The 11166-nt window shown below is 43.4% G+C and overlaps 1 protein-coding gene across 1 annotated transcript; it reads left to right on the forward strand.

Annotated features, from left to right (window-relative positions):
- Nucleotides 1-962: 962 nt before the first annotated feature.
- On the forward strand, nucleotides 963-9368 carry FBXO40 (F-box protein 40; the record flags this gene model as incomplete). Its single annotated transcript, XM_010136674.1, is given in 3 exon segments — nucleotides 963-1009; nucleotides 1011-1049; nucleotides 7458-9368. Coding segments are annotated over 3 exon segments (1997 nt in total), but the record flags the coding sequence as incomplete, so codon positions are not given.
- Nucleotides 9369-11166: the final 1798 nt, after the last annotated feature.

The following is an 11166-nucleotide window of genomic DNA, read 5'->3' on the forward strand; positions in this document are numbered from 1 at the left end:
AGAGAAAGATAAGGCAAAGTAACAAGTTCATTGTGACTTAGGATCCCAGAGATTCCACAGCCCAAAGGTCTGTGTTTTTGAGGTGGTGCAAAGTGGTTGTATATGGCAACAGGGTCATAAGAGGTGTCTTTTCATCCATTGGGTTGAGCATCCACTGGGGAGAAGCAGCACCTGCCCTTTCTGCACCCCTGAACCTCACTGACATGTAGGAGTATCTGTAGGTATGTATTCACCATGAGTATGGAATGCTTACCATGAAACTCATAAAAATCACCATGAAATGCTTTAATGGGTCCATGTTGATGGTAAAACATGACTGCTCTCCTTTCCTTCCTAAGGTTCAGCTAAGGACGTGCAACACTGGGAGCTGCACCCTTCAGGCTTCCTCCTGGTGGCTGGACCTTTTCACTGTGCAGTGGAGGGAGAGTCTGCAGTGGAGCTGAGGAGTCTCCTGGGGCTCCCTGAGAGGTGGGCAGGCAGATATGCCGGGCTGTTCAGCTCTGGGCCATTTCCACTCCCTTTCTCAACTCCCACTCCCCTGCCCAGGCAGACAGGAAAGCCTCCATGGCTGCCTGCACCAGCTGCTGGAGTTGGTGGTGATGTGAGCCCGGGGCATGGCAACAATTCCAACAGCAGAGACCACAAACTGGCATGGGTTAAGTTGTAAAGGGTGAACCTTCATCAGAGAGCAGCAGCAAGCTGATAAAGGGGTCTGGGAAGGGTTTTGATCTCTTCCTGTTACACAGGGGACACAGAGTATTATTGGTTCTGCCCCTCACATCTTCTGTGTGAAGTATCACTCCAGAAGTGATAGCGTTAACAAATACAGTGGAAGAGACTGCTCTGTAAGCTGAGCTACATGGTCACATGCACAGGTTTTATTTTTAACATCCCAAAATTACTTGATGTTTCTGCCTGGGCTTGCTCCGTGTCCTCCCATTCTCTTCTTTCTTTGCTTGTAGTTCTTCCTTACCGACCTCACCTCAACCCAGCTGAGCACAACCAGGAGAGCAACTGTTTGGTACACGCACAGAGACTCTATGATTAAGGTAAGGCTTTGCAAATAGAGTTGGAGTCTTTATTGGTCAAACCTTATGCAATGCAATAGTTACTGTATCGAGCTATGAAAATCAAGACGTCTTCAAAACAGCCTTAGTAGTCTTGTGGCAAAAATCCTAAGACTTAAAACCTAGTGAGTTTTATAGATTCAGACTGGGAACTTTATGTTGGTAATCCAGCCTGAATGAGTTATGATGAAGTAAGAATTACAGAAGTTACAGGTGCTGCTGTACTATTTAGAGTTGTGGCTGCTTAGTGATTTTTATTCAGGAATCTTATCTCTTTTGATTCTTATGACTTAGTCCTTAAGCAGTAGCTCAGAAATTCTCGATACAAGGGCACCTGCCTTGGGTTGGGTTTCTTTTGTTTTGCTTAAAACCATTCACTTGATTATATCAAAAAGTGTTGAGAAAAGTATTATAATGAGATTGTTACCAGGGCATAAAATAGAACTTGAGCCCCAAAACAAAAAAACAAAAAACCAAAAACCCCAAAACAAACCACAGTTTGAACCATTCTCTTTTTTTTCCCCTCAAATTGCAACTAAACTGTAAGCTGTTATTTTAAAGCACTTGCTGAACTCAAACCAAAACCAAACCCATTTCCCAGTTATTGATGCAAAGTGAGAGTTTGCCTGTGTTTCTACCTAGGACAGCACAGGGACCCCTCACATGCACAAAGAGCAGAAGAGCAGCTCTATGCCCCAGCCTCCCTCCTCTCCCTGTCTTGACTGTCTCCTGCATGACTCCCCACACACCCAGCAGAAGACCCTGCTGCTGGGCTGCCCTGCACTGTACTGCCAACCCAGCAGACCTCTTCAGCACCTGTAATTTTGGGGCAGGTTTGTCTCAGGTGAGCTATGGCTATGTTGTGCTAGGTAGGGAGGAGCAAGGAATATTGCTGATCCAGGTCTCAACAGAGGGGAGTGCATGTGGGGTTTCTACCAGCAGTGCCCTGGTTCCTCACTACTCTGATCTCTCCCCTACACTTCCTATAACAGCACTGGAGCATTTCACTGGGTAGAAATTGCATGGGGAAGTTTCAGTGCCACTTTAGTGCCTGTGTGCAGCACAGATTTACCAGGCAAGGCTGAGGCCTGATGGTGCGACAGCTTCTCTTGAGCTCTGCGGTCCTGCATACCAGGTTTGGGTTGCTGAAGAGAAGGTGATGTGCTGCTTTGAGAACCTGAGCAGCAGGCATGCTCTGGAAGAAAATCAAGGAAGGCACTTTTTTTCCAGTATAAAGCAATTCTAACCTGTCTGGTAACTCTGAACTAGTGTTTATTGCTGTGAAACATCACAGCCTCAGCCTGCCGCTGCCCATCTAGAAAATACAGGGAGTAACTCCCTAATTGTCACAGCTTCATCCTTCCATCTTTGGACCTATCTAACAGGTCAGTTGTCTCACAGAAAACATTTTCACTCTGCATGTCTTATACTGAGGATTTGAGGTTCACCAGAAGGGTTGCCTTGGAATCAAAGTGCCCTTATAAATTTGATGTGAACTTGTTCAAGGTCTGAGCCTCAAAGAACCCATGCCTTGCACGTGCACACTAGAAGGTTATTAGTGTTACTGATGAAGATTTTGTCTGTGCCTTTCCACCTACCCTGAGCTGTACCGTATTCACTTCCTGACTCATTTAAAGCTTGGCTGGTAACATGTATATGCAAGATCAGTCTGAATGGCAACTGCAGAGCAGCTATGCCACAGAGGAGAGTGACCTGCTATGCCTAATGCCAAGGCGGTCACTCAAGCTATAGCTGTCCCTGCAGTGGGTGTTGAGTTGTGGGACTTGTGACACTTAGGGGTCACCCTGACTCCAGGTGGTGGCATACTTGGATTTGCTTTTTAGTTTGTATCGAACGACAGGACTTTAGAAAACTTAGGCTCCCAAGAATCATGTGCAAATGTGGTACGGTACGGTTTGCAATGGCATAGTGTTTTCTTCCTCAGCTCCAAGGAATAAATATATCTGTTTAGAAAAGCATAGCCAAGCCTGATTTCTTGCTGAGGTTAAGTACATAGTGATTCAGGAAGAGTGCTGCATGAGAAAAGAAGAAAATCTCTAGTTGAAGGAGACTTAGATGCTCTCCTAGAAAATGTGATTGTACAGCTGGCTTTGCCAGGGTTTGCGTGGAGGTATGGAACTGCCAGTGAAACATCAGAACCTGAGCAACTCCATGCTTGGTGTGTATTTTTATATATATGTATTAAAAATACTATATTATATTTAATTCTGTTTATTTTTATCTTTCTATACTTTAATTCTACATCTGCAAGAGAGAATTCAGTATCTTTTAACATCAAGTGCACCTCTAGTACTGCAAAAATAAAGTAATTATTGGTTGTGAACCCCTCAGATACTAAGATAATAAATATACTGAAAAACCCTGTAAGGAAATGAATAATTCTATATTCACCTCAGGATTTAAGTATTATGATAAAAATAAGATAAACTCCATATACTGGGTAATAAAGATTAAAAGAAATAGGGAATATCTCCTATCTGCCTTATACACTTCATCAAAAGTGTACTTTCCTTGAAAATATTTTCCTGTTGTAACATTATATGTAACTTTAACATTCTTGGCTCCAGAATTTGGATCAAACATTCCTGAGAGTTTTTTCTAAGAGCTCCTTATCATGTTGTAAATCTTTGAAAGATTATTTATGTTCGTTTGCAATCTCATCTCAGAGGCACTCTTTAAGGTAACTATCTGGAGTTTCTGGCAGCCCTTTCTGATGGTTCTCTAAAATGGGAGGATCCCCTGATTCTGTGCGAAGAGCTCAGGTATGATGTATAACCTTAGTATGTCATATGATCAGTCATATATAGCAAATATCAAATAAGAAAACAGCTGTATTGTGTTGGCTCTGAATTTGGCTCTGCAACTGAATTAAATATATATTTACTGAAAATAATTTGCAATTGGTTTATAAACTGTAATTTAGTTCACTGAACAGATCTGCTCCAGACACAGGCATATCTGCATTTAAAATAGCAGCTGTGTATTTTTAAACCTTACTTGATTTGCTGTCATGACTATCTAAAAATAAAGATTTACTAAAGTGGACAGACTGTGGACGGTAATTTGCATCCTTTCTTTCCATAGTAGCTCGAGCATGATTCAAGTAAGCATTTCTGGTTTGATTTTTTTTTCCTAAACCACCTCTTAGGAAGTTTTTGCAAGTTGCAGGGAAAGAAGTACACAGGTTTAGATAAATGTTTCATCACCTGACATATCTGTGTGTCACCTGCCTCTGGATGTTATGTATCAAATTGAGGCAAGAATTTGTAAACTTTCTGCTTGAAGTTTTGAAAGTTGTGGTTTGTGCGCTCACAGTAATACCATCAACCAAACCACAGAGCTAACTAGATCATCAGTTAAAATACAGAGCTCCTGATTACTGGCATGTCAGAATAGAAGAAGCGTTCAAACCCTGATAAATACAGACAAGAATTCTCTGTCCTTCCTTCCTGTCTCCTAGCTTCACAGATTTGACAATGAGAAGAGAGGCATAGAAATCATTTGTCTGAAAAGAACAGCATGTACAAGTTAGAGATGAGGGAAACTCAACTAAGAAATACTTGAATAATGACAAAGACTGATTCTGGATCCGAATGCTCTGATATGGTCACTTTCCGTAAACAAAGCGTGTATTTTCTTTCTCTACACATGACTCGGAAGGGGTTCATTTCAGCATACAGCAGTGTGAAAGCAGGCTCTTCTCCAGAAACTTTGCAATCAGTCCTTTCTGTGTTTTGAAGAATCATAAGGCCTGTGCCTCTGATATATTTTTATTTATCCATTATTTCTCTCCAAGAGTTACTTTCGCAGTGGAAAGTATTGTTCACACATTCATGTTTTTATTGTGGTGTAATGTACCCTGCCTTCCTCTGACCTTATGCAAGTCATAGCTGGGACTATTTTTAGAGATTATATTTGCAGCAAAATGTTACAAGAATGAGAGCAGCAAGGATGCTGCCAACATGAAATAAATCCATCTGTATCTCCTACTTCTCTAAACCACATGAAAGTAGATGTAACTAAACAGTCTAAAGCAGGGTAGATGCCATGCTAAGTCACATGTACTTAAGGGCTAGATGTAGCCGGGGCCACCGTGGCTAGCACCCTAGTGTCACCCCTGTGCAGAAGCCAGTGCTTCCCAAGACAAAGCAGGAAATGTTATAGTGGGTAGTCACAAAATATTATTTTCCTGCATTGCTGTCTTGAGCTCTTTCCATGCAAACAAAGGTGGAGGTACCTGAGCCTTATCCTTCAGCGTGTAAGTTTGTCCTTGGGTAAAGAGATGACCAAGGACATGTTCCTTTATTCTGCAGGACCAAGAGGGAATGGGGTCAATCCATTAGGAAGTGTAAATAAGTATTAGTCAGCATTGGCAGTTGCAAAGGATGAGAGCAAAGATCTGTTGAGCAATTAATGCTCATCAGATTCAAACACACAAATGTGTGGTCTTTAGTGACTGCAGGAACCTTGAAACATTGTCTTTCCTAGACATCTTTCCTTCTGCAGCATTGTTTGTCACTTCCATTGCCAGGTTGTGGAAGTGTGAAAGACAAGAAGTTAAGTCAGTACCTGCAAGAAGCAGAGGGGAAGCAGCGTCACATAGCATCTCTTCCCCAGGTCAGGACCCTATATTTACCTATGCTGAGCTTCATTTGGTTCCTCTCTGCCCAACTGTCCAACCTGTCCAGGTCATGCTGAATGGCAGCACAGCCTTCTGGCGTGTCAGCCACTCCTCCCAGTTTTGTATCATCAGCAAACTTGCTGAGAGTACACTCTGACCCTTCATCCAGGTCATCGATGAATATGTTGAACAAGTCTGGACCCAGTACTGACCCCTGGGGTCAATTATTGCAAGGGTAGAGATATTATGAACAAGGGGAACAGAACTTGTAGAAGCAGGCCTCATAGGTGCGTTACTTTTACATTAAACTGATTTAATTGACCTACTAGTTTGGCAACCTCAGCTTGCTCTTTTAATCCAGTCTGTTGGTTGCAAAGCATTAAATGCATGGAGCTACCTGGTGAGAACTGAATTAATGAAACAGAAACTGGTATTTTTTAATCACCTGTTGCCTGGGACCCCTTTCTCTATTTTCTGGCCCCTTGTGGTGCCATGAACAACTTAATAATCTGAATCTAAAATATGATCAGCTCAGGAACACCTATTCAGTTCTGGGTAGTGTTTGACTTGTCGGAAGTACATCAAACAAACAAACAAACGAACAAAAGAAAAGCAGCAGACCAGTTACCAGTTTTTATAGGATCATGCTCTGAAACAAATGCCAAAGGAAGAAAAATGGATTCTTTCTCAAAGACACACCCTGTAAAAGGGATTCTCAGGCTGACTTCTTCCCTGCACTGTCACAGGAGGGGAAAAGCTCTGCTGAGGCTAGACCTTTGTCGCTCTGCTTCTGCTGTAACTGCACACTGTGATGTGAGTGAAGCATGAGGTAAACTGTACCTGCCCTCTTCTTCTCCATCCTATCCACTAGGCATTCGCTGGTGACAGTAAGGAGAAGAAAAGTCAAAGGCAGTTTGTAAAAAAAAATGTGAAAGAAAATGGATATAATTGGGTGAGTGTAACCTTTCGACAAGCCTTTACTGCACTCTGGAGCTTCTCTCCAAAACCCAGACGGAGGCATCGCCTTATTCCAGATTTTAACACCTGAAAGTAGATATAGCAAATAACCTGCCTGAAGGAAAGTCTCCCACAGTCTCTGTTCCACGACATGCAAGCATCATCTAGGAGTATAAGGGTAAATCAGGAAAGCAGAGTAAAGGCAGCCAGGCAAATTATCCTTTACTGTGGCTGTTTTTCACACTGGGAACTAGGATCATGAAGATAATCCTCACTCTCAGCCTTGCTGGTGTAGAGCAAAGGGAGGTTTATTTGCACAACATTCATGTCTTTATGGTGTCATGGCAAGACACATAGGCCAAATGACCAGCTAATTTTTCTAGAGAGGAAAAAGAAACTTGATCTTTCTTCCTCAGACAGCACTGAGGAAGTGGGAAGCTCCTCCATTGTGCCTCTGGCAGTCTTGATTTCAGCAGCTCGGTATAGATAGACCCAGTGTAAATATTGGGGCAGAAAACAGCTCACTCCCAAACCCTGGCTGCCTCTGCTGGCCTAATGAGTTAAGGACCTTATCTGTATCTGTGCTGCTGTCAAGCCACGCTGTACCTCAGGGATCGGTGCTAATACATGACTGTATGGAGCTGACAGTCATTTGCCCATAGCCTTATTCTCGCTAGAAGTGCCTGTGACCACCTAATGTGTCAAAACCAAGCAGGGGCAGAGAGGATCTCTGTGGCCATCCAAGTTACTTTGGGCAATAACTCTTGTCTTTTTGTCTTTGCTATACACAGAACCGGGCTCAGAAAGCTCCCCCTGGGCAGCACAGGCACTGTGAGAGATGTTTCAACCGGCACTGCCGCGCACCAGTTGAGCCTTCCATCTCCTGCGTGGTGATCAGCTGCCGCTTTCACTGTGGGGCCACCTTCCACATGTGCAAGGAGGAGGAGCACCAATTGCTCTGTCCCTTTGAGCAGGTGTCCTGCCTCAACTCAGCCTATGGCTGCCCTTTTTCCATGGCCCGCTTTAAGCTGGCAAAGCACCTCCAGGTCTGTCCAGCCAGTGTTGTCTGCTGCTCGATGGAGTGGAATCGCTGGCCAAACGTGGATTCCGACACAACCCTCCACAAGAACATTATGAAGGAGACCTTGAATGAGGAGTGTCTGGACACAGCCTTGGCGCTCAGAGACCAGAAGATACTTTTCAGGACATTAAAAATAGCCAACTTCTTTCCAGAGTGGAGGAAAAAGGATGAAGTGGAAGAGCTAATGGATGGAGCCGTGGGTGGGGAAGAAGGTGCTGTGGGAGGAGTAGTCTGTTGTTCCCAAGAAGGTGATGACCGGTTGCCTGAGCTCAGCCAACGTGAGCGTGAAGATTTGGCAAAGGACAAAGAAGGAATGGATCTGGGGAGTTACAAAACCTGGGAGAACATTTTCAGCAAAGAGCTTCTAGCTTGCAAGGTAACAGGCTCAGAAGCCAGTGCAGGACAAAAGACAGAGGAGGCTTCCAAGAAAACAGCATCAGCCCCTCATTCTGTCAGCTCCACAGAGAAGACAAAGGAAGTAACTCATGGTGCAGAAGAGCCAAAGGACCAAAGGTCTAAACAAGTAACACCGAATACAGAAATGACAGGACTGGCTCCTTGGCAAGAAGGAGTCCTGGAGAGGCTGAAGAATGAAGTTGGTGTAGGTGACTACAACATGTATCTCGTACATCATGGGGGAATGCTCATTCGCTTTGGCCAGCTAGCTGCTTGCACTCCCAAAGAAAAAGACTTTGTCTATGGGAACTTGGAAGCTCAGGAGGTGAAGACTGTCTACACCTTCAAAGTGCCGGTTAGTTACTGTGGTAAAAGAGCACGACTAGGAGATGCATTGGGCCACAGGATACCAACTTCAGACAAGTCAGTGGATACCTCAGAATTGGGGGTAAGCCTAGAAGAACTACCTAAGGCAAATGTAGTTAAAGCCACGCTGCTGTGTGCACTGGAAAAAGAATTGAAAGGCCATGAGATCTCTGAAGCAAGGGGTATCGATGGACTTTTTGTGGATTTTGCAACACAGACGTACAGCTTTCCTCTGGAGCCTTTCTCCTCTAGTGCTGTTCTAGAGGATATTCTGGATGAAAAAAGCCCACCAGAACTCCACATGGAGCTCTACACTGAATGTGTAACCAGAAGACACAACAAAAGCAGCTCAGCTTTCACATTCACTTGTAGTCATTTCTTCAGGAGGGATGAGTTCCCGTCCCACTTCAAGAACGTGCACGCTGATATCCAGTCATGTCTGGATGGATGGTTCCAGCATCGCTGCCCACTGGCCTACTTGGGTTGTACTTTTGTTCAAAATCACTTCCGCCCTGATGGACTTAAGGCCAAAGTTATATACAGCAAGCCTCTCAAGACATTTGCTATTAAGCCAGAGGTGGACACCCTCCTTGCTGAATCGGGGAAGTGCAATTCCACAGTGGCTAATCGAAGGAGAAATAAGGACTTGCTGAGTGGCCTCCCAGTGGAATTGTTGAAATACATTGCAGGGTTCCTGGACAGCTTCAGTTTATCTCAGCTATCACAAGTGTCAGTGCTGATGAGGGACATCTGTGCCACTCTTCTTCAAGAGAGGGGAATGGTCCTGCTGGTCTGGGAGAAAAAAAGATATTCCCACGGGGGTGCTTCATGGAAAGCTCGCAAAAAGGCAAGTGACTGACACTGGGAAAAAGACAGCCATGGGTCTCTCCAGATAAAACACAAGCTTAGCAAGGGATGCTGCATATAAGTATGAAGATATGGGCAGGGTTTGTGAGGTTGTTAATTTGCACCACAGTTGTCAGGAGTCAGGGCTGTAGAATGCACTACATCTAGCAAAGGTAGGAAGGTGTAAACAGACACCTTCTGACTAGCTGAAAGCTCCCACCCAAGCTTGTCTTGGGTAACCTGTTTGCATGTGCACCAATTTTGGGGCACTGGGAACTGAGAATTCCTGTTATTTAAGAGTTACACACGGATTTCTGAAGAACTTGAAGTTTTTTTTTTTTTTTTTTGGTTCTTTACAAGCTGATCTAGGGTGTAAAAAAAATAAAACATGCTTTAGAATGCCAGAAAGGTAAAGAACAAGGAGATGTGGCTGTGAAAGGAGCCTGAGATTTTATGATTAGTAGTTCACTAGATTGCCATGAGTGTCTGACTCCTCTGGTTGTGAGCACCTGAGTGAGCAGCATGGGGATGGGAAGCCTTCTCCTGCAAAGCTGGTCTCCCACTGTTTGTGCTGGAAAACTACCACCCTCATCAGCTGTTTAGGCAGTCAGAAATACGTAAACACAGCTCAGTCTAAGTCCTAGTTGAACAATAGTTTATTACAGGTTTTTTTCTAGCTGATAGTCTTGCTGCTGCTCTAAATAAAACTTGTGGAAGAATAACATGAGAGACCCCAGCATGACCAGGCAGACGAGACAAGAGGTCTAGGAACAAATAATTTAGAGATGCAGGGTAGACACCCAGAAATTATCTAAGGACCTGGCTTTCAAGCAGACCCCTGATCTCCACCTATTGATTCTTACCAAATGGAAGCTTAGCAGTTCATGACTCTTAATTAAGAGAAAGTACTCTTTATTATTCACCTCATGAAGCGTGGTGAATTCAAAACCTCTGTAACAAAATTTGGTGGCTGTAAGTTGAATTAGCCCAAACCAAAACAGGAATTATCCACTGAAATAATTTACTGGAGGATGTGTCTTCCTTCAGTAAAATAAACAAATTCTGGCTGAGCCATCCTATAGCAATTAACTTCAGTTACGTTAGCACAATTTCAAACCAGCAGCATTTAATTTAAGGTCCAAACCTTTTCATGTTAGCTCTCTGCACTGACCACACAGGAATCTTGTTTCCACTGCACAGACTCTGCTTGAAAATGTTCTGTTTGTAATTAGTCTGAATTCCTTGTCCACTGTGTATAACAGCTATGATTACTTAGCACTAGGATAGGGTTAGGTAATCTTAAGTGTAGCACACCCACATATTGTCCTCTTTCCACAGGAAGAAACAATTATAGGGAGAAGAAATCTACTATCACTTCAAAAAATCACTTGATTTAATGATATACAGCAAAAATTAATGTGACATTCAGAATCTTGTAACTACATGCAAGTATATCAGTAAAGAGTACATGGCATCACTGCAAACAGAATCAGAAAACTTTAACTGCACATTTATATTTTTTATAAGCTTGTTTATCCTCTAAGAATATTTCCCAGGCTTGTTCTGGGCAGGGTGAATAACAACAGTGTTGTAATGTTAAGAACTTTGAAGTTGCTGATAGATGCTTTGGAAGGTCTTTATGAAGTCAGGTTTCTTTGAGATGACCAAGGGTCATGTTTTAGTGACCAGAAATGAGGAAACCCTATGGAAGAAGGAACAGGCCACTCAGCAAGACTACAAAGGATTTTGCAAGGTTGTGCAGGGAGAAAATTAAAAGGGACAAAGCCCAGCTAGAACTTGATCTGGCCACT

Source organism: Buceros rhinoceros, unplaced genomic scaffold (genome assembly GCF_000710305.1).
Source record: "Buceros rhinoceros silvestris isolate BGI_N320 unplaced genomic scaffold, ASM71030v1 scaffold10230, whole genome shotgun sequence".
Lineage (NCBI taxonomy): Eukaryota > Metazoa > Chordata > Aves > Bucerotiformes > Bucerotidae > Buceros > Buceros rhinoceros.